The 19,067-nt window shown below is 33.6% G+C and overlaps 1 protein-coding gene across 1 annotated transcript in view; it reads right to left on the bottom strand.

Moving 5' to 3' along the window:
* Positions 1-19,067, bottom strand: part of atp8b1 (ATPase phospholipid transporting 8B1) — a 42,131-nt gene that overhangs the window by 2,477 nt on the left and 20,587 nt on the right. Inside the window, exons 9-26 of the mRNA XM_058759214.1 lie at positions 17,700-17,782; positions 17,263-17,421; positions 17,082-17,170; positions 14,457-14,647; positions 14,165-14,373; positions 12,350-12,393; positions 10,101-10,257; positions 9,710-9,898; positions 9,513-9,625; positions 7,874-8,038; positions 6,835-6,946; positions 6,682-6,757; positions 6,471-6,594; positions 4,045-4,336; positions 2,922-3,145; positions 1,934-2,017; positions 1,614-1,859; positions 1,351-1,489 (exon numbers count right to left, since the gene is read on the bottom strand). Coding sequence (XP_058615197.1) covers positions 1,351-1,489; positions 1,614-1,859; positions 1,934-2,017; positions 2,922-3,145; positions 4,045-4,336; positions 6,471-6,594; positions 6,682-6,757; positions 6,835-6,946; positions 7,874-8,038; positions 9,513-9,625; positions 9,710-9,898; positions 10,101-10,257; positions 12,350-12,393; positions 14,165-14,373; positions 14,457-14,647; positions 17,082-17,170; positions 17,263-17,421; positions 17,700-17,782 — 2,696 coding nt within the window. The remainder of the gene's footprint in view (positions 1-1,350; positions 1,490-1,613; positions 1,860-1,933; positions 2,018-2,921; positions 3,146-4,044; positions 4,337-6,470; positions 6,595-6,681; positions 6,758-6,834; positions 6,947-7,873; positions 8,039-9,512; positions 9,626-9,709; positions 9,899-10,100; positions 10,258-12,349; positions 12,394-14,164; positions 14,374-14,456; positions 14,648-17,081; positions 17,171-17,262; positions 17,422-17,699; positions 17,783-19,067) is intronic.

The following is a 19,067-nucleotide window of genomic DNA, read 5'->3' as shown; positions in this document are numbered from 1 at the left end:
AATTTTAGTTACATTTTTAGCTATTTTATTTTGTGCATATGTCATTTGTAATTTTTTTTATTTACATAATTAGGATTTATTTTTAATTTTGTCAGGTTTTCTTTTATATCGCTAGCATTTTGTGTATATTTTCAGGTAGAATTTTTTTCATGTCCTTTTGACATTTCTATTAGTTTTTTTTTTTTTTTTTTTAAATATTACTAGGTTAATTCATTGGTTTATTTATTTGTTCATTTATTTTTAATTTCATCTTTAGTTTAGTTTTATATTTATGTATTTAAAAAAAAAATAATTATTCATGTTAGTGTTTCAACAAACTTATTTGCGAAATCTAATATTTAAATATTATTTCAGCTTTATTTAAATTTTAAAAAGGTAATTTTAATAGCTTTAGTTAGTAAATGAAGATTAAATTTAGTAAAAGAAGCTTAGATTTCTTTTAAATATATATAAAAACACTAAAAATGTTAATTAAAATAGCTGTGCAAATTTGCTAAATTAGTTGTGCAATTTACATTAATATAACAATCATCAATCAGCCTTTTTGGCCATCATTTTATGTCAAAAGGACCCGTGATTATTTAATTCTGTAGCTTTTGAATAACATTTCTATAAAGAGAAAAAAAACATGTATATCATGCAATATTTATTTAAGATTTAGTTAAGGATTATAGTTAAGAACCCTCAAAATGTTATCAAATGCATATAAAAAAAAAAAATTAAACAAGCTTAAATTTCTTTTGAATGCAACATTTTTAATAGTTATTTATGCATTTTTGATCAATTCGTTTTGACTGTAATTTACATTAATATATTAAAATATATAACAAAAATTATTATTAATTTTCTTCAATTCTTTGAAAAGCCTGCCTTCTCTTGCCCATTATTTTAAGTCAATAGGACAAAAGGATTATTTAATTCTGCAGCTTTTGAATTATATTCTTATAAAAACACGAATATCATGTAATTGACTTAACTTAAAAAAAACCATTGCCTTTATCAAGTAAATGATAATTTTAAAAATAAAGTTAAGTGAATTGTCAAGTTCACTTAATTTTTTTTTTTTTTTTTTAATTATTTACTTAAAAAAACCGAGGAAACCCGTTGCCTTAAAATTATTAAGTTAAGTCAACTTAGCACTTTTTACAGTGTAAAAAGCCTAACATATAATATGTCATGTGAATCATGTGTCAAGGAAATCCTCCTCATATAAAGCTAAAGACCTGGATATTAGCGCAAAAAGTTGCATGGACTGCTTTTATTCTTCATTTTGAAGCATTTTGGAATTATGAAAAGTATGAAATCTATCAATAGATATGCAATAAAAGTTAGTACAACTTTATCACCCACCTGTGAAAGTGAAGGTGGTTGGGAAAATGACGTGGATTCCTGCGCTGTGGATGTCAAACATGATGCCGAAGTAAATGGCTATACTGCCGAGCACCGCGAAACAGTTAACGAACGTCCAGTAGGAGGTGTTTAACGAAATCTGGAGAGACAAGAAACAAGATCACATTAGATCAGTGACAAGAGCCTCTTCTGAGTACTGAATCAGTCACAGCCTAGAATGAAAGGAGATGCTGTCACGTGATCAAGATGGAGCAATCGGGCACCTGCAGGTTGACGGTGATGATGAGCGATGAAGCTGCGACCACAGCGAAGGACTGGTAATCGGATGGAGCCTCACCGTCCTGTCCCATGGTCTGCAGGAAGGCGCCGTACGGGATGAAGAAGATCACGAGGGACGTGAAGATGCCGTGGAACAAGCTGATGAAGAAGTTCTTGTAGTTGAACAGCGCTCCTTGCTGCCCCGGGAGATACAGCTTCGGGAAGCGCAAACTCAGTTTGTCGTTCACATCCTACAGGAGCAAACGTGTCAGTTTGGATTTGATGGTGACTTTAGCACAGATTACAGCTGGTAATGAAGTGATACCTGATCCAGAAGGCCGACGAGGAGAACAGGCAGACTGCTGTAGCAGACGTTGTACAGCGTGATGAACCAGTCTTCATATGCCGTCTACAAAACACACACAACATTCACTTCTTTAAAAACAAGATTCACAGTAAATGCATGTGCTGTGAGTTTAACACAAAGCGCCCCAGATACTCTATATTTTCACATTTCGCATAATTTCCATCTTTTTTTGGACAGATGATTACAGCATTTCACTCGATTTGTAATGACAAGTGATTGTAACCCTACTGTCAGAGAAACTTAAAAGACTTCCCTGCAGTTTTCCACCAAAATAAAAGCTTGAGTTAACCTCTTGCTAAAATAAACATGTGAAAAGTTAAATATTTAATATACTTATTACAAAATATTCATTTTGTTTTACAGCAGGTAGACCTTGCATTAGAATAGTAATATATTTCTGTCTTAGAAATATTATTAATAATAATTATTATTATTATTACTACTACTACTACTACTACTACTACTAAAACAGTACTTGTAATACAACTACAAAATATATTAAATAATACATTTTTAACAATAATGATTATAATACTTTTGTTGTATTTATATTTATTATTCTACTTTTTCTAAGACAGAAATATATTACTATTGTAAAACAATTGCATAGTAAAATAAGTCTTAATAATAATTATTATTATTTCTAAGACAGAAATATATTACTATTGTAAAACAATTGCATAGTAAAATAAATGTTATTATTATTATTATTATTAAAAAGCCTGAATTTCAGACAAGAGTTTCAATGATAGGAAAATACTTTGATTAAGGTAAAAAGCTAATTAACCTAAATACTGTTGAAATTTTATGTTGAGGCAATTTTTCCCCGTGGTATTGAGAATGCTACTGAATTTCAGCATTTTAGTTAGAAATTCCAGTATTGTGACAATACACCCTTAAAGCATTCAAAACATCTGTAAATCAACTCTGTAAACCTCTCTCTTACCTGAGAGGAAAATCCGTTGAAGAAGGAGAACCAGAAGTGCACCAGGGTGAAGGCGAAGTTCTTGTAGAAGAAGTAGCGCAGGAATTTGCACATGCGGATGTAGGACCAGCGTCCGTGGACCAGCAGGAGGCGCTCCAGGAAACGAAACTGAGCAAAGGCGTAATCGCTGGACATCACAGCCTGCATCCCCTCCTGACCGCTGATGCCCACACCGATGTCCGCAGCTGCACAGGAGCAGGGGAACCAGAAGTTAGCTGTGCAACTGCACTTTCAAACTCTTGAGAAAACTCTTAAAAAGAATTAATACTTGGGATAAAAGTTCACTGGTCATTGTCTGGATCTAAAATAAAAATAGAACTACATCCATATTACTTGAATAAAAATAAAATACAAAATGTAAACTAGATGTCAGCTAGTTGGTGAGGAAATATTTCTCATTTTTATTTGACTTTACTTCAAGTACTAAAATAACCAAAACTGAAATAAGACATTTTAAAAAAGCTAGAAACTTAGTTTAGTTTAACTAAGTACTAAAATAAATAAAAAACATGAAAATGACAAAAACACAAAACTAAAGTACTAAAACTTTATACTAAAATTGTAATCATAACAGAAAAATTTAATTCAAAAATAAAATAAAATAAAATCCTGGACAAAATAATGACAAATAAAAACCTGGGGGGTTGGGGTGGTGGTATTTAATTTATTTATTAAATAAATAAATCATTTATTTAATATGAATAAAACGAGTTGATTCTCTGAATATTGTCTGGATCAGGGTTATTATTGTTAACTAAAACTAATTAAATCCACATAACAACTGTACTAAGCAAAGCTAAGCTAAACTAAAATCTTATTTCAGCTAGTTGCCTAAACAACATATTTAATTTATGTTTAGTTTAACTTGCAGTACTAAAATAACTCAAAATAAAACTGAAATAAATAATAATAAAACTGATGTTTAAAAGAAACTTACAAAGATGACAAAAACAAACAAAATTACTAAAACCTGAAAATTAACACGATAACAAAATATAAAACAATAAATCCTAATTGTAAATATTATTAATCACTATAATAGTATCTGAATAACAGTAAAATATCAGATTGAGCTCTCACGCACTCTTGATCATGTTGACGTCATTGGCTCCGTCGCCGATGGACAGGGTCACGGCTTTCTTGTAGCGTTTGACCAGACTGACCACGTTGGCCTTCTGTTTGGGCGTGACGCGGCAGCAGATCACCGCGCTGCATTCGCACGCCATGTCCACGAAGTCCTCCTGTCTCTTCTCCTTCTCCCAGTCGTCCACGGGCTGGTTGCTGTCCGAAGGGTTGCTGGAGTTTGTGTGCCGCTTCCTGAGCTTCTTCAGACGCAAGCGACGCCGCTTCTTCTTCTTCTCGTACAGAATCTCATTCTGCACAGAAACCACACAGCAGTTTCAATTAATAGATGGAGATCTTTAGTTTTTAGTTTCTAACTTCAAGGCTTGAACATCTTCTATTCATCTCCTGATGCCCTGATGAACTTTATTTATGTCCATTTTAAAGGTAATAATGAAGCCAATATGTAAAAGTCTTCTGTGAGAATAGAAATTATTATATAATGCCAATGTATTGTATTTTAACATTTTATTTCCATGCAAATTGTTTCTGCAACAATAACTGCAGGACAATGTCCATATTTTACTTGTTTTATTTATTTATTCATTCATTCATTTTTGTTTGTTTGTTAATAAAATTTGTTGTCCAGCAAAATTATACCAGGAAAAAAAACTTTTTTTATTTTTAAAATTTAAATTTGAACATTACGCTACCATTCGAGATTTTTTTTTTTAAATGTTTTTTGTCTCTTCTGCTCACCAAGGCTGCATTTATCAGGGGTGCAAACTCGTCAGGGGTGAAAAAGGTGACAACCCCCCCAAACACACACACACACACACACACACACACACACACACACAGGTGTGTTAAAACTAAGGGCAAGTTAATTGACATAATTCACATAGCACATTTCACACACAATGGCAAGTCAAAGTGCTTTATAGGGAGAAAATGTTACACACTGCTAAAAATGCTTTTCTTACATTTTTCTGTCTTGTTTCCAGTCCAAATATCTAATAATTCTTAAATCAAATTATTTTTTTTTTCCAGAAAAAAAATAAGTCAAAATAATCTTGTTTTCGGTTTGAAATAAGATTATTTTGCTTGTTTTAAGGAAAAACTCACTTAATTTTGACAATTTTTTTTCTGAAAACAAGACTTGTCTAGAAAATGCTTTTTGATTTAAGAATTTTTAGATATTTGGACTAGAAACAAGACAAAAACATTCTCAAATCATTTTTTGCAGTGCACCATTCAAGGATAAACAACTTGATTAAAAGACGTTTGAGCGACAACTCAACAAGGACTGTTGTTAAGATACATGAACTTAGTCAGGGCAAATAAACCACTGTAAATCTTTATTTCAGCACTCGAATTATTGAAGTGGCTGACGGGCTAAACGCGAGGTGTTTCTCCGTCTTGAAATAGGCTGTTACAGTCATGTCAGATACATGTACGAGTTGAACGCACATGAACGCCACCACAAAGTCGTTATTACGAGTGGGAAACTCGAAATTTTCTTTAAGCCCAGAGTTTCCGATTTGGCGGCGTGTCCGTGAAAAAACGTGTCGGATGCAATGGATGCAGCCAAAGGCAGTGTCTGTAAAGTTGTCGAAATTAATAAAATGAAAACTATATAAGTTACATAGCCTACACACAATATTATTATATAATTGTAATAGAATATATAATTATTCAGTTTACATCACCTTCATAAATGAAATAAAACGGAAAAAAGAAAAAACACACTGATGCACATTCTTCATTCGGTCATAAGTTGCTTGCCGTTAGCTTGTTCCTACACGTTTTACGTAGCCTCTGGAAATATGTATAGCTGCCTGCAGCGTCTAAAAGTTATGCTTCAGGAGTGAGATTGCCTCTGATTGGCTTACCTTAATGTCCTTTCCCTCAACCAACCAGAGTAGGGCGAAACAGGGGAAAAAACGCTACAGGTGACGTGACACAGATGACACGCAGATACACCCCCCCCCCCCCCCCATTAACATTTTCTTTACAGATCTACACAATTCACGTGAATGACCTATTTCAAGGTGAAAACGGCGAATTTCGCCGAAAGGTGACAAGTTTGCACCCCTGATTTATTTGATCAAAAATACAGTAAAAATAGTAGCAATGTCAAACATTATTTAACTTTGAAAAATATGTGAATTCTATGTGAATATGTTAAAATGTAATTTATTCCTGTGATGCAAAGCTGTATTTTCAGCATCGTTGCTCCAGTTTTCAAAGGTTGTAGAAATTTGAAGAAATATGCAAAAGAAACATATCACAACAATTGATATAATGCCAATATTTTTTTAACACTTTAGCCTCCTGAAATTAAATTAGTTTAGACAATATCAACTTAAAATTTACTTGAACAGACTTTAAAATTATAAATATTATATTATTGTTATTGTTAAGTCGATCAGTGTTTGATGAACGCACCAGCCAGCCTCCAGTGATGACGAGCGCGTTCTTGCCAGACTGTGTGAAAAACGTCTCCTTCAGCTTCTTATTGCGTCCTTGAGGGTCGTTGCGCCTTTGGGTCTGTCTGTTCCTCAGCTGAACACTGAGAGAGAGACAACAAGAGAGTCAGAAACCAGACGCTCAATCTCAACCCACTGACACATTCACAGACGTCAGCAGACACGCTTACTTCACGTCTTCTCCGTAGTGGACCTTCATGTCTTCGGTCAGCAGCTGGCAGGAGTAGCCGATGTTCTCAGCGGTCTCTGAGTATGAGACAAACCAAATCCCATTAGAAATCAAACCTCACTTAAAATAACAATATTTCACGATCATCACTCACCTTTCTTGTCTCCGGTCAGAACCCAGATCTTGATGTCAGCTTTGGCCAGTTTTGCGATGGTTTCTGGAACACCGTCCTGAAGTTTATCTTCAATGGCTGTTGCTCCAATCAGCTGAAACAATAAATATAAATGACACATTCATCAAACACACACACACACACACACACACACACACATATATTTAAAGAGAGAGACAGAGACAGAGTGAGAGAGACAGAGAGAGAGAGACAGAGAGAGAAATCTAATATAAAAGTGCATTACTAAATACATAATATAAAATACACAATACATTTTTATACAAGTATAAAAGGTTTTATTAACACATTGAATGAGCTAACTGAATGATTAGCACATTAACAAATTTAATATGATATATAGATTTTCCAAATTTAAGAAACAACTATATCTGGCAAGCTGGTTGATATACTAAATATATAGTACAAAATATAATATTTATTTATTTATTATTTTTTATAAATTTAATATGACTTTTTAATTAAGAATATAGATTCTAGCACATATCTTGTAGGATGAGTAATATACCAAAAGTGTAATACTACATGTATAATGCAATATAAAATATATTTTAGATATTTCATACATAATATAATAGGTTAGGTTTATTAGCTCTTTCAATTTAATATGAAATATAGATTTTCTAATATTAACAAACTTTACATAACATATCTCAAAGGCAAACCATTTGATATAAAATATTTTTGTACAATTTAACAAATCAGACATTCACAAAGTTGCTGAAATTTGATTAAACACTATCATTGTTTAACACTATCATTAATCAAAATTTAAATTATTAATTTAAACACTATCAACCTGAAATTTACTTGAAAAGATTTTAACATTAAGCATATTACATTATTCTCAGACTTTTTAGCAGACCGTTTTATCCAAAGAAACTGTTATCAGCCAGTAGTAATTAGCCAAACACTGGCAGGTTAATGAGCCTGACTAATATATCAATTTATCACTAGTCACGTCCCTGAAATGAATACTGATTTTCCTTTCTTATTTCCCTACCAGAAGGTTTTTCTCGATCTCTTCGTACACCACGTCCAGAGCCTCCTCACGGTCCCCCATCGAAATGCTGGCAGCCTGGTGTTTCTGAGACCAGGCGTCATACTCCGCCTGACTGATGTCCTTATAGCAGAGACACAGAGTTCGCAGAGTCTCGTTCGCAAAGATCTGAAAGAAAAATACAACCGTTTAGCACACAATCCATGCTATTGTTCTACTTTAAGGCAAGACACCACAGGAATATATATGAGAGATTTTGGGCTATTTGGCTTTTAATAATGTGCTGTTTCAGAAAAGAGGAAAGAAAACATTTAATTGTTTATCCTATTGCAATTTATCTATTTGCATCTGTAGAATTCAATTACAATACATAATTTTTAATTGCTGTTTCTCAAAATGAGTTTTTTCTTAACTTCAGCAGGACGTACATACACCAAAATATGCAGTTTTATTCCTATATGTATTCTGAAGGTTTTTACTGAGGGGTTTGTTCATATATAATTCGATTTTATTAAATCGCACATTATTTGCTTTTCAACTGCAATACATATCTGTAAAGGTCGTTTTTTAAATTGAGTTTTTTCTCAACTTCAGCTGCTCATACATACACCATAATGTACAGTTTTATTCCTAAATGTATTCTGAAGGTTTTTACTGAGGGGTTTGTACACATATAATTCGATTTTATTATTGCATATTATTTGCATTTCATTTAGAATACATATCTTTAAAGGCCATTTTTGTTTAAAGGAGTTTTTTCTCAACTTCAGCAACACATACATACACCAAAATTTACAGTTTTATTTCTATCTACATTCTAAAAGTTTTTACTGAGGGGTTTGTTTATATATAATTTTCCTAATTTTATTCCTAAAAACGTGGTGAAAATGTCTTTTTTTTTGACAATACTTGCTGATTTATTGAGTAATAAAAAGAGAGATCCAAAATCCCCTCTGTAAAAACCTTTGACTATAATATGTCAGTAAAATGAAACCTGAATTATTAAGTTATCATTGGCGTCAATGCCATCAAATCTGACATGGTGCATCAACTTCACAGTCTGTTCTTCACAAAAAGCAATCCTATGTCAATTGAGACTGGATTATTTTAGTACCAATGAGATACTATTATAGTTTTTCTGTTTTCATTTTAATTTTAGCATTTTCTTATGTTTTTGTTTTGTGTTTTATTAGTTTTATTAATTTTTAGTTCAGTTTTACGTTTTAGTGCATCAGGTTAAACTAAATGAAAATGAGAAATGATGCCTTGCTAAACAAGTTTAAGTTGTTTTATATTTGATTTTATTCCAGTTAAAGTTCATTTTATTTCAATTTTTTTTTTTTTTTTTAATGGTTTTAGTTAAATATAATAACCCTGCTTTTATTACAGTCACACGGAGTCCTTTTATGCTATTTTATAGTGTTTCTTCTACTTTTTGGAGCTTGACACATTTAAAAATTTTAAATGTAATTTAAAAATTCTCCATTAAACATTCTCTAAAAATTCTTTGCATTCAATGGGAAAAAAAATAACGTCATGACAAAACTGTTATTTTTGGGCCGAACTGTCCCTTTAATTTACAATGGCATGCTGAACCTCATTAACATATGCTAATGGTTTTATTAATTGCACTGGTACTCACATCCAGAGCTTCTTGCGTGGTTTCTTTATTCTTGCTATTGGCATCCAGTCGCTGGTAGATCACAGTGTCTGCGCCCTTACAGTACAGACGGATTCTACCATCTGGAAATCTCACTACACACAAACACACACAAGAGTTAGAAACAGACGACGGCGACTGACAGACAGGAAGTGAAGAACGGAAAGAGCCGGACTCACAGATGATGGACATGCGTTTCCGGTCGCTGTTGAAGTCGAGCAGAGCGAGCATCTCGTAGGTCTCCTCATGGTCCATCTCCAAGATGGTGATGGTGTCCTGTGTTCGAGACAGGAACACGAACCCAAAGTTGCGCGCGGCCGAGACCAGAGCTCCCTCATCAGGAGACGCGGCCTGGTACACCAGTTCATCTGAACACAGAGAAAATATGCATACATGAATGAACTTTTGCAGTACATGAATGTTCTTTTGGCTCATTTGATCAGATAGTACACAAAGTAGGATTAAGAAAGCTAAATAATTCCGAGATGAAAGCAAACATGCTCGCATTACTGTGTGAATGGTTTATTATTGCATAATGTCAGCAGATAATGATCGTGTTGGTCTCCTCACCCCCTTTATGCTCCACCATGACGGTGTGACACAAGGACAGGAGTTTGAAGAACTCCAGTATTTGCGGATCCTTCTTAGAACGGATACAGGAAATGAGGAAATGGTCTTCGAACTCGAACTTCTTTTCGGCATGTTTATTCCAACTGAAATCCACAGGCTGAGTAAAAATTAGAGAGAAAGTGAAATGAATATCAGTGACCAATCAAACATTTTAAGTAAAAGCTATTAGCTTTAAAGGCTAACTTAAAAATGACGACATATGTTGAATTCGTAATAAATAAATAAAATGAATAAATGCACTCTCTATAAATAAAATCCGCTCTCTAAAATTAATAAATAAATTTAACTATATAAATAAAATAAAAAAATAAAATACTTTATGAATGCAATCTCTATGATTAAAAATAGATAAGTGTAGTCTCTATAAACAAAAATAAAATCCTACGAATCCATTGTCTATAATAAATAAACAACACAAACAAGCAAAACTGTAAATGTACTCTATACATAAAAAAATTAATCCAATCAATAAAACTATAAATGCACTCTCAATAAATACAAATAATAATCAATCAATTAATCAATAAAATGTTAAACACTCAGTAAAAGCTGTAAATATACTCTCTAATCAATCAGTCTATCAATAAAACTATACAAATGTACTCCTTATAAATAAAAAATATAAAATAAAATCAATCAAATTGATATACTGACAAAGCAAAAACAGAATTGTCACAACTTCTTAAAATTTTTATTTATTTTTTTAAACTGAAATAAGTACATTGCATAAGTATTCATACCCTGAACTAAATATTTAGCTGAAGCACCTTTATAGTCTCAAGTCCTTTTTGTTTGATGCGACAAGCTTAGCTCATCATCATTTGGCTATTATCTGCCATTCTTCTCCTCACTCTTCACCTCTCATTTGTCAGGTTGGATGGGGGTACACATTTTCAGGTTTCTACAGAAATATTTGATTGGGTTCAAGCCCAGGCTGTGGTTGGGTCACTCAAGGACATTCACAGAGTTGTCTATAAGCCACTCTTGCTGTGCTTAGGGTCATTGTCCTGTTGGAAGGTGAACCTTCTGCCCAGTCTGAGGTTCTGAATGCTCTGGACTGGGTTTTCATTAAGGCTCTCTCAATATTTTTGGTGCATTGAGCTTTTCTTCCACTCTGACGGGTCCTTCAGTCCCTGATGATGAAAAACAGCCCCACAGCATGAGACTGCTACCAGCACACTTTACTTTTGGGATGCTACTCTGCAGCTGATGAGCAGAGCTGGTTTCCTTCAAACATGATGCTTGGTATTAAGGTTCATCAGACCAGAAAATCTCGTTTCTCAGAGTCTGAGGGTCCTTTAGTTGCTTTTTTGTAAATTCCAAGTGTGTTTTCATGTGTCTTCACTGAGGAGAGGATTGAGTTTGGCCACACATCAGCACAGATCGGTGGAGTTTTGCAGTGATGTTTGTCCTTCTGTAGGTTTCTCCCATCTGCATATATGATCATGGAGCTCAACTAGAGTGACCATCAAGTTCTTGGTCATCACTCTAACCAAAGCCCTTCTCTCCATCAGTTGCTCAGTTTGGCCAGGAGTCCAGCTCTAGGAAGGGTCCTGGTTGTTTCAAACTGCTTCCATTAAGGGTAACAGAGACTACATGCTTCTGTGAAACTTCAATGAAGCAGAATTTTTTCAGAACTTTTCCTCAGATCTGTGGCTTGACGCAAACCTGTTTCTGAGCTCTACAGGCAGTTCTTTGGACTTCAGGGCTTGGTTTTTGCTCTGATATGCATTATCAGCTGTTAGACCTTTTATTAAGACGTGTGTGCCTTTCCAAATCATACCCATTCAATTGAATTTGCCACAGATTAACTTCACTCAAAGTGTAGTAACATATACAAGCAATATGAATGCTCCTGAGCTAAAGTTCAACTGTCCCAGATAAGGGTATGAATACTTATGCAATGGAATCATTTTAGTTTTTTATTTTTAATAAATTTGCAAAGATGTTAAAAACCTGTTTTTTGCATTACAATCATAGTGTATGGAGTGTAGATTGATGTGGGGAAAAAGTCATTTAAAGCAGTTTAACATAAAGCAGCAACAAAACGTGAAAAAAATGAAGGGGTATGAATACTTTCACAAGGCACTGTACATTTATTTACCATGTAATTTTTAATATATCAACTATTTGAACAATAATAAAATAAATAGGTAAACAATTAAAACTAATGCATTCAGCATACGTACCTTTCCATGGTCCATGGCCACACCATCTGCACTGGTGGGATCACCTATAGATCAACACAGAACGTTGTCAATTTTTACGCTAATTTAGTTCACTGAATTATTAAAGCAATAACACTTTTTAAAAAATAGCACTTTGAATAGCACTAGATAACGCACTAAAGCACACTTGTGAGTGCAGACAGCGTGGAATGAGACGTCTCAAGATACCTTTTAGCTTAAGCCGTCTCAAATACGAGTCACTCATTTAATACTCACTGTTAGAGGTTTATAAGCATGAGCAACTGTAATAGCCTCTAATAATGTGATGTAATTAAGGAAAAGGAGCGCTATTAAAGCACAAAACAGATGATATCAAGTTATTCTATGGCAAGGTCGAAAGTGTCAGCGTGTTTTAAAGTCATTCAGGTCAGAAACCTGACCTGTGTGAAACTAAAGCCTCAAATCTCTCCCACAGTCACAGACTGAGGCACCCCGCAGTCACACACACACACACACACACGTCTCTGGAGTCACAAACACAAACGTGAGGGCTGTGAGCTGGGCTCATATAAACCATTATAAACCAAGGATTATATCCGATCAGACATATGACACGCCTTTGACACTCATCCAAATCTAAATCATTCAACACTTGCTTCAGCTCTTTTCATACTTCATTTAAATGCATCTACTGGTTTGACAGATAAAACCTCAATAACAAGTGGTTAAATTTCACAGTTTATTGAAGTGAAATTTTATACATCAGGCTTTTATGGCTCATATAGTATGATAAAGCGAGAATATGGAGAAAAAAAAAAAAAATCACTTTAATTTTTTGATTCTGAGGCCCAAACTGAGCAAAAATATGCAATTTGGTGCCGATGATGATTTTATATGGACAAAAAGATGTTTCTACCAGTATAGCAGATACTTGCATAAAATTATATAAATATCATTCGTCACTCTATATCTCCAATAATATGTCTTCGTGAGATGAGATTTAAATAATCAAAACATATAATGCAATGCAATCCAATGATGATTGAGAGATAAGAACAGATAAACGTTCCTCAAAAGCTTGGTGATCATATTCACTTTTTTCTGAGAAATGATATCTGGATGACCAAGTAAACCTAAGTTTCTTCAGACCAGTAAGTGTTCATTTTGAAATCTTACTAACAATATCAAAGTTATTCTTACATTTACTTTATAAAAATCAGATTTCTCTGTAAAAAGACACATGAATCATGAGCTGAAGGTGAATGTTTGTATAATTACACTAAAAGGACTTTTACTTAATAAAAAAAGAATCAATCAGACGACAGAATGCACTATTATACTTTTTATAAATATTTCAAATTAATTTATTTTTATATTTTACATATTCATATTAATCTTAAAAATTTTAGTAATTTTGTTTGTTTTTGTAAATTTAAGTTTAAAAAAAAAAATGTAAACAAATGTCTGTATAGATTTTATTCATTTTTATTCAAATTGTAGTTATTTCAGTACATTAAATTAATCTAAATTAAATAAATAAATAAATAAATAAATAATCTAATAATCTGCATCTAAAAAAAAAAGAGAAATATTGCCTTGGCAACTAGCTTCTTATATATATTATTTTATTTCCATTCATTTTTCCATTTATTTTAAGCAACTAAAATGTTTTTCATATGATTTTAGTTTTAGCTATGATAGCACTGTTGTGTACAACAACTTTTGATTATGTTGAATATTTAGAAACTGGCATATACCAAATCAGATAGAGTAGGATTTCTAGGTTTAGCTTGCTTATAATGTTCCTCTAAAAGCAAGGTCGGTGGTTTGTCTCACCGTAGGTGCGTCCTGTAATGTTGCACTTCTTGAAGGCCATGATGTTCTGCGTGAGCGTGCCGGTTTTATCAGAGAAGATGTACTCGATCTGTCCCAGCTGCTCGTTCAGTGTGGTGGTTCTGGCTTTGGCTGGCGTGTCTTTGTCAGCGTAGTACATCTGCAGATCCCAGTTAATGAACTTACTCTGACCCAGGCGGATCACCTCCACGCTGAGAGAACAAGAACCAGTGAGTTATCTGAAGAACAATGCCATCTGTGTGCTCAGAGAGTGGAGGAGACGCTGCTGTCGTACCTCACATAGAGAGAAATGGGCACCATGGTGTTGAGGATGATGATGTAGCCCCAGAAACTGAGGAAGCCTCGGTAAGATGAAGGGTGGTCGAGGCCGTCGAACAGATACCAGGCCTTAGAGCCGATGCTCTCGTACCAGTACGTGTGTCCGATGGCCAGACCAGAGCAAATCAAAACCAACATCACAAAGATCTACCAGCAGAACCAGACAGAGATGAGAATATATTAGGGTGCAAGATGAGAAAGGATTTACTTCATTGTATTATTAGGCTATTAAAGGTGCAATAGGTGATTGTCTTCAGAAACATTTTTTGTTATGCTGGTTGAAAGTCTCTTCACATCCCGATAGCAATCATTAAGTTAAGTGGTCTAAATGTATTTATCTATATTTATATATTCTGTGGAAGGCGTAGGACCAAGAAATGTACGTCCAATCAAAACGCTCGGTTCGAGCGTTTTAATTGGCTTTCCTACCAGCCTGTCAAAGTATGTATTTGCATACCTCTGCGCACCCTGTTCGCACAGACAGGATACGTTATCAGCGCGTTCACGTACGCTATTGCAGACAGAGCGAGAATGGCAGGCAAACATCAACAACCCGATCTTCCATCCTGGTATTGTAGTACTTTTACTAACTGTTCTATAAAGCTTTCTCACTGGTGAATGACACATGATGTAACCCAGTCCTCGCACCCCCCCGCTCTGCATATTTTGCATGTCTCGCTTAGTTAACACACCTGATTCAGATTACCAACTCGTTAGAAGAGAGCTCCGTGCATGAACGGTGTTCCGATTGATATGATCCCTACACAGTGTTCATTGCTCCCTACTCCCTGAGCAGCGAACATTCGTTGAAGTTTATTTCACTTCGGAACATTCACTCACGGATTTGCACTGCGCAGCGTCTTCACACACAGACGAATCTTACTAGAGAAGTGTGAAGTGTGACATAATATACCTCTGTAAATAAATACTATTTAAATTTACATCTCACACACTTTAATCCCCGTTGTATGTAACATATATGCTCGCTTCGAACTGGAATCATGGCGAGGACTGGGATTGGGAACCGTTGATGTAGCCTATTGTACTAATTTAATTTTGTCTCTGGTATTCGGTCTGTGAGCTTATTTGTGCTCAGGGGGCGTGGCTTTGGACGGCGATTGCAGGGAGGGTGGGACGTTCGCTTTCAGTACTATCAGGCTAAAGTTAGCATTTTCCAAGATCTCCTACTGCACCTTTAATGCATTGCCTATAAATAAAAACAAGTATATAAAACTTTCACAATAAATATGACAAATAAATAAAATTCAACAAATGGTCAATATAAAGAAATGTTTTAAATTCTATACCATGTACAATACATTTAAAAAAAAACTCTATAAATAAAAATTTCTTTAAAATGTACTCTAGAAATAAATAAAAATATATAAATGCACTCTCTATGAATATAAAGAAGAATGAACAAATCCGAATTCACTTGTAAAGTAAAAATACAAATATAAAATAAACCATGATAACTATGTAAATGCACTCTCTATAAATAAATACAACTGAAAATAAAAAAACATACTGAATAAAATAAACAAAATTCTATAAATGCTCTCTCTATAAATAAGATTACTAAATAAAACTATTAATTCACTCTATAAATACTGAATACAATTAAGAAAAATGCACTCTCTACACACAAAAATAATAGATAAACTATATATGCACTTATAAGTGAAAATATAAACATAAATAATGATTTAAATAAATATAGATAAACAATATAAAATGTACTCTATAAATAAATACAATTAAAAATAAAATTACCAAATAAAAGCAGCAAAATCTATCTCTGTAAATAAGACTAATAAACTATAAATTCACTCTACAAAATAAAAATGCTGAATAAAATAAAACTCTAATGCTCTCTCTATAAACAAAATAATAGATAAATAAAAAATATGAATGCATTATAAATAAAAATAAATACATTGTATAAGTTCATTCTCTGTAAGTAAATGAATTACACTTCTATAAATCACTTTGTATAACTAAATATAAACTCAACTGGACTCTCTGTAAATAAAACAATTAAATACATAATAATAAACAATAAATAAAGCAATAAAACAAACCTCTATAAATACACAATGTATAAATAGTAGTGCTGTCAAACAATTAATCCAAAATAAAAGTTTGTGTTTACATAATAAATGTATGTGTACTGTGTATATTTATTATGTATATATAAATACAAACACGTACATGTATATATTTAAGAAAAATGTTCTTTTAGATATTAAATATATTTATAATATAAATTATATTAATATAAATATGTAAATATTTTCAAAACATATACTGTATGTGTGTGTATTTATATATATATATATATATATATATATATATATAAATAAATATACACAGAACACACACATATATAATGCAAACTAAATTTTGGATGCGATTAATCGTGATTAATTGTTTGACAACACTAATAAATAGCAATATAAATAAATAATAAATAATATAAATAAATACAATTCTGTAAATATAAATAAAAAATGTCAAATAAAATCTATAAATGACTTGTGGGTGTAAAATGTCAAATATCAGTGAACTGTGTTTAACTGACCGTGTAGACCATGTAGTTCATGAGTTTGTCTATCAGGGTGCGTTTGAACCTGGTCTTCCCTCCATTCCTCATGATTTTAGTGTCATTTCCTGTAGAACGAAACATCACAGCTGCTTTTACAAACACAAACACACACCGAACTGTGACCGTGAGAGTGTGTCGGTCAGCGAAGTGAACGGACCTGCGAATATGACCAGGCCGTGGCACTCGTCTGTGTTGCGAATCTTGCATCCTCTGAGCAGCATGTTGTCCAGGTCGAGCGGGTAACTCTTAGAGTCCCAGATCATCGTTCCCACAAACTTATCCAGACGGTTGTTGGGCTCCTCGCACATGATCAAGGCTGAGAAAGACACAAAACGAGAAACTGCACTGCAAATTCTCTGGATGGCTACATGGAAACATTAACATTGCCAGTTGCTTGGTTTCTAAATCTCACTCATTTTGCAGCATTTTGATTTTAGTGAAGACACTAAACTAACCAGGGCCACACCTGGTTTAAGGCTAACACGTGTTTATGCATGTAAAATCACAATCAAGCAACTACTCGCACACAAATTACCTGCTGTTTTGTGTCCAAGTCTGTCAGACTCTCCTATAATAGCTGTAAACAGTACTCACCATTAAACCGGGCCAACTGATTCTCCTCCTGAAGACGCTCGTCTGTCACCTTGAGACCCATCTTAAACTTCAGATTCGTCTCTCTGGACAAACAATGAGAAACTACACTAATAAAAGTCATTTGACAAAAAGATGCACTAAAACCAACTCCCACCCTCTTTCATGAAATGATGAAAAAAATATATTTCATTGCTATATTATATTAATTAATTTTTATGGTAATGCTTTACAATAAGGGTACATGAATAATCAGGTACTAATGCCTACATTAATACTTAATTCATCACAAACTAATAATTATTAAAGGTGTTAACTAATTATGAACTAACGAAGGGCTATCCTTAACTACGACTGGAGTCATACGGATTCATGCATGAATAACGGCAGCCTTAACTACATGTTAGTACATGTTTGATAGTTAATGCATTAATTAACATTTATGGGTAAACTAAATCAAACAGCCTCTTTAAGAAGGAATAAGAAATACTCTGACTTTGAAATTAATTTATATAATCATAATTTGAGCATTTGACATCTTCAGCTTTATCATAAACATTATTGGGTGGAAAAGGATTAGTTGATCCTCCTCATCACGTGTAGAAAATACTAAATATACTAACGACTGATCTTGTCTGTTTTATGTTCTTCTCTTTCCCTTTAAACTCACCCCCTATTGTGACTTATACACGGATTAATAAAAAAATTAAAACCCAAAACCCACAAAGAACATTTGTAGAACAATTCCTAAAGAAATGCTCAAACTGGGAAGAGTTCACTGTCCATCCAGACACAGCCGTGATGATCCTGATCTGAACATCCACACAGCATCTCTTAACCGGGCTGAATACTCACTGTGTTAGCACATGTGTGTTTGATAGAAAGCACAACATAAATCATGAGCAGAGTTTATTAAGTAGTTAACAGTGAATTCATTATGATTGGGCCCCTCAAGTAAAGTCATGTCAAAATCGACTTTAACAAGCCATTAGTTGATGTTAGTATATGGGTAGTTAATAAAAAGGTGACACAATGTGAGAGTGTCCTCCTTATTCCTTACACCTCCAATACAACAAACAATGATTTTTAGTTGTTTTATTTACATAAGTTTGTTTCTGGTGGGACACTCATTAGTGGCGCGCTCGCTCGGCGCGGAAGGTTTGTTGTTACGGTAATGTCGATATTTTAATCTAATAAATGTCATCTGTACTGTACATAATAAAGTTATGTACAGTAATTAACAGTAATTGAGCTTCTGGATGTGAAATATTTGACCTTCTGTTCTGTGTCTCTTTACAGGTAACATTATGTTTGGTCTTTCTTTTGAGTCCATATATGTGAAATTATGTAAATAAATAATAAAACAACTAA

The sequence above is a fragment of the Onychostoma macrolepis genome, chromosome 21, assembly GCF_012432095.1.
Source record: "Onychostoma macrolepis isolate SWU-2019 chromosome 21, ASM1243209v1, whole genome shotgun sequence".
NCBI classification, from domain to species: Eukaryota; Metazoa; Chordata; class Actinopteri; order Cypriniformes; family Cyprinidae; genus Onychostoma; species Onychostoma macrolepis.
The sequence above is the reverse complement of the archived record's forward strand: the minus strand, read 5'-3'. Positions and strand labels throughout refer to the sequence as shown.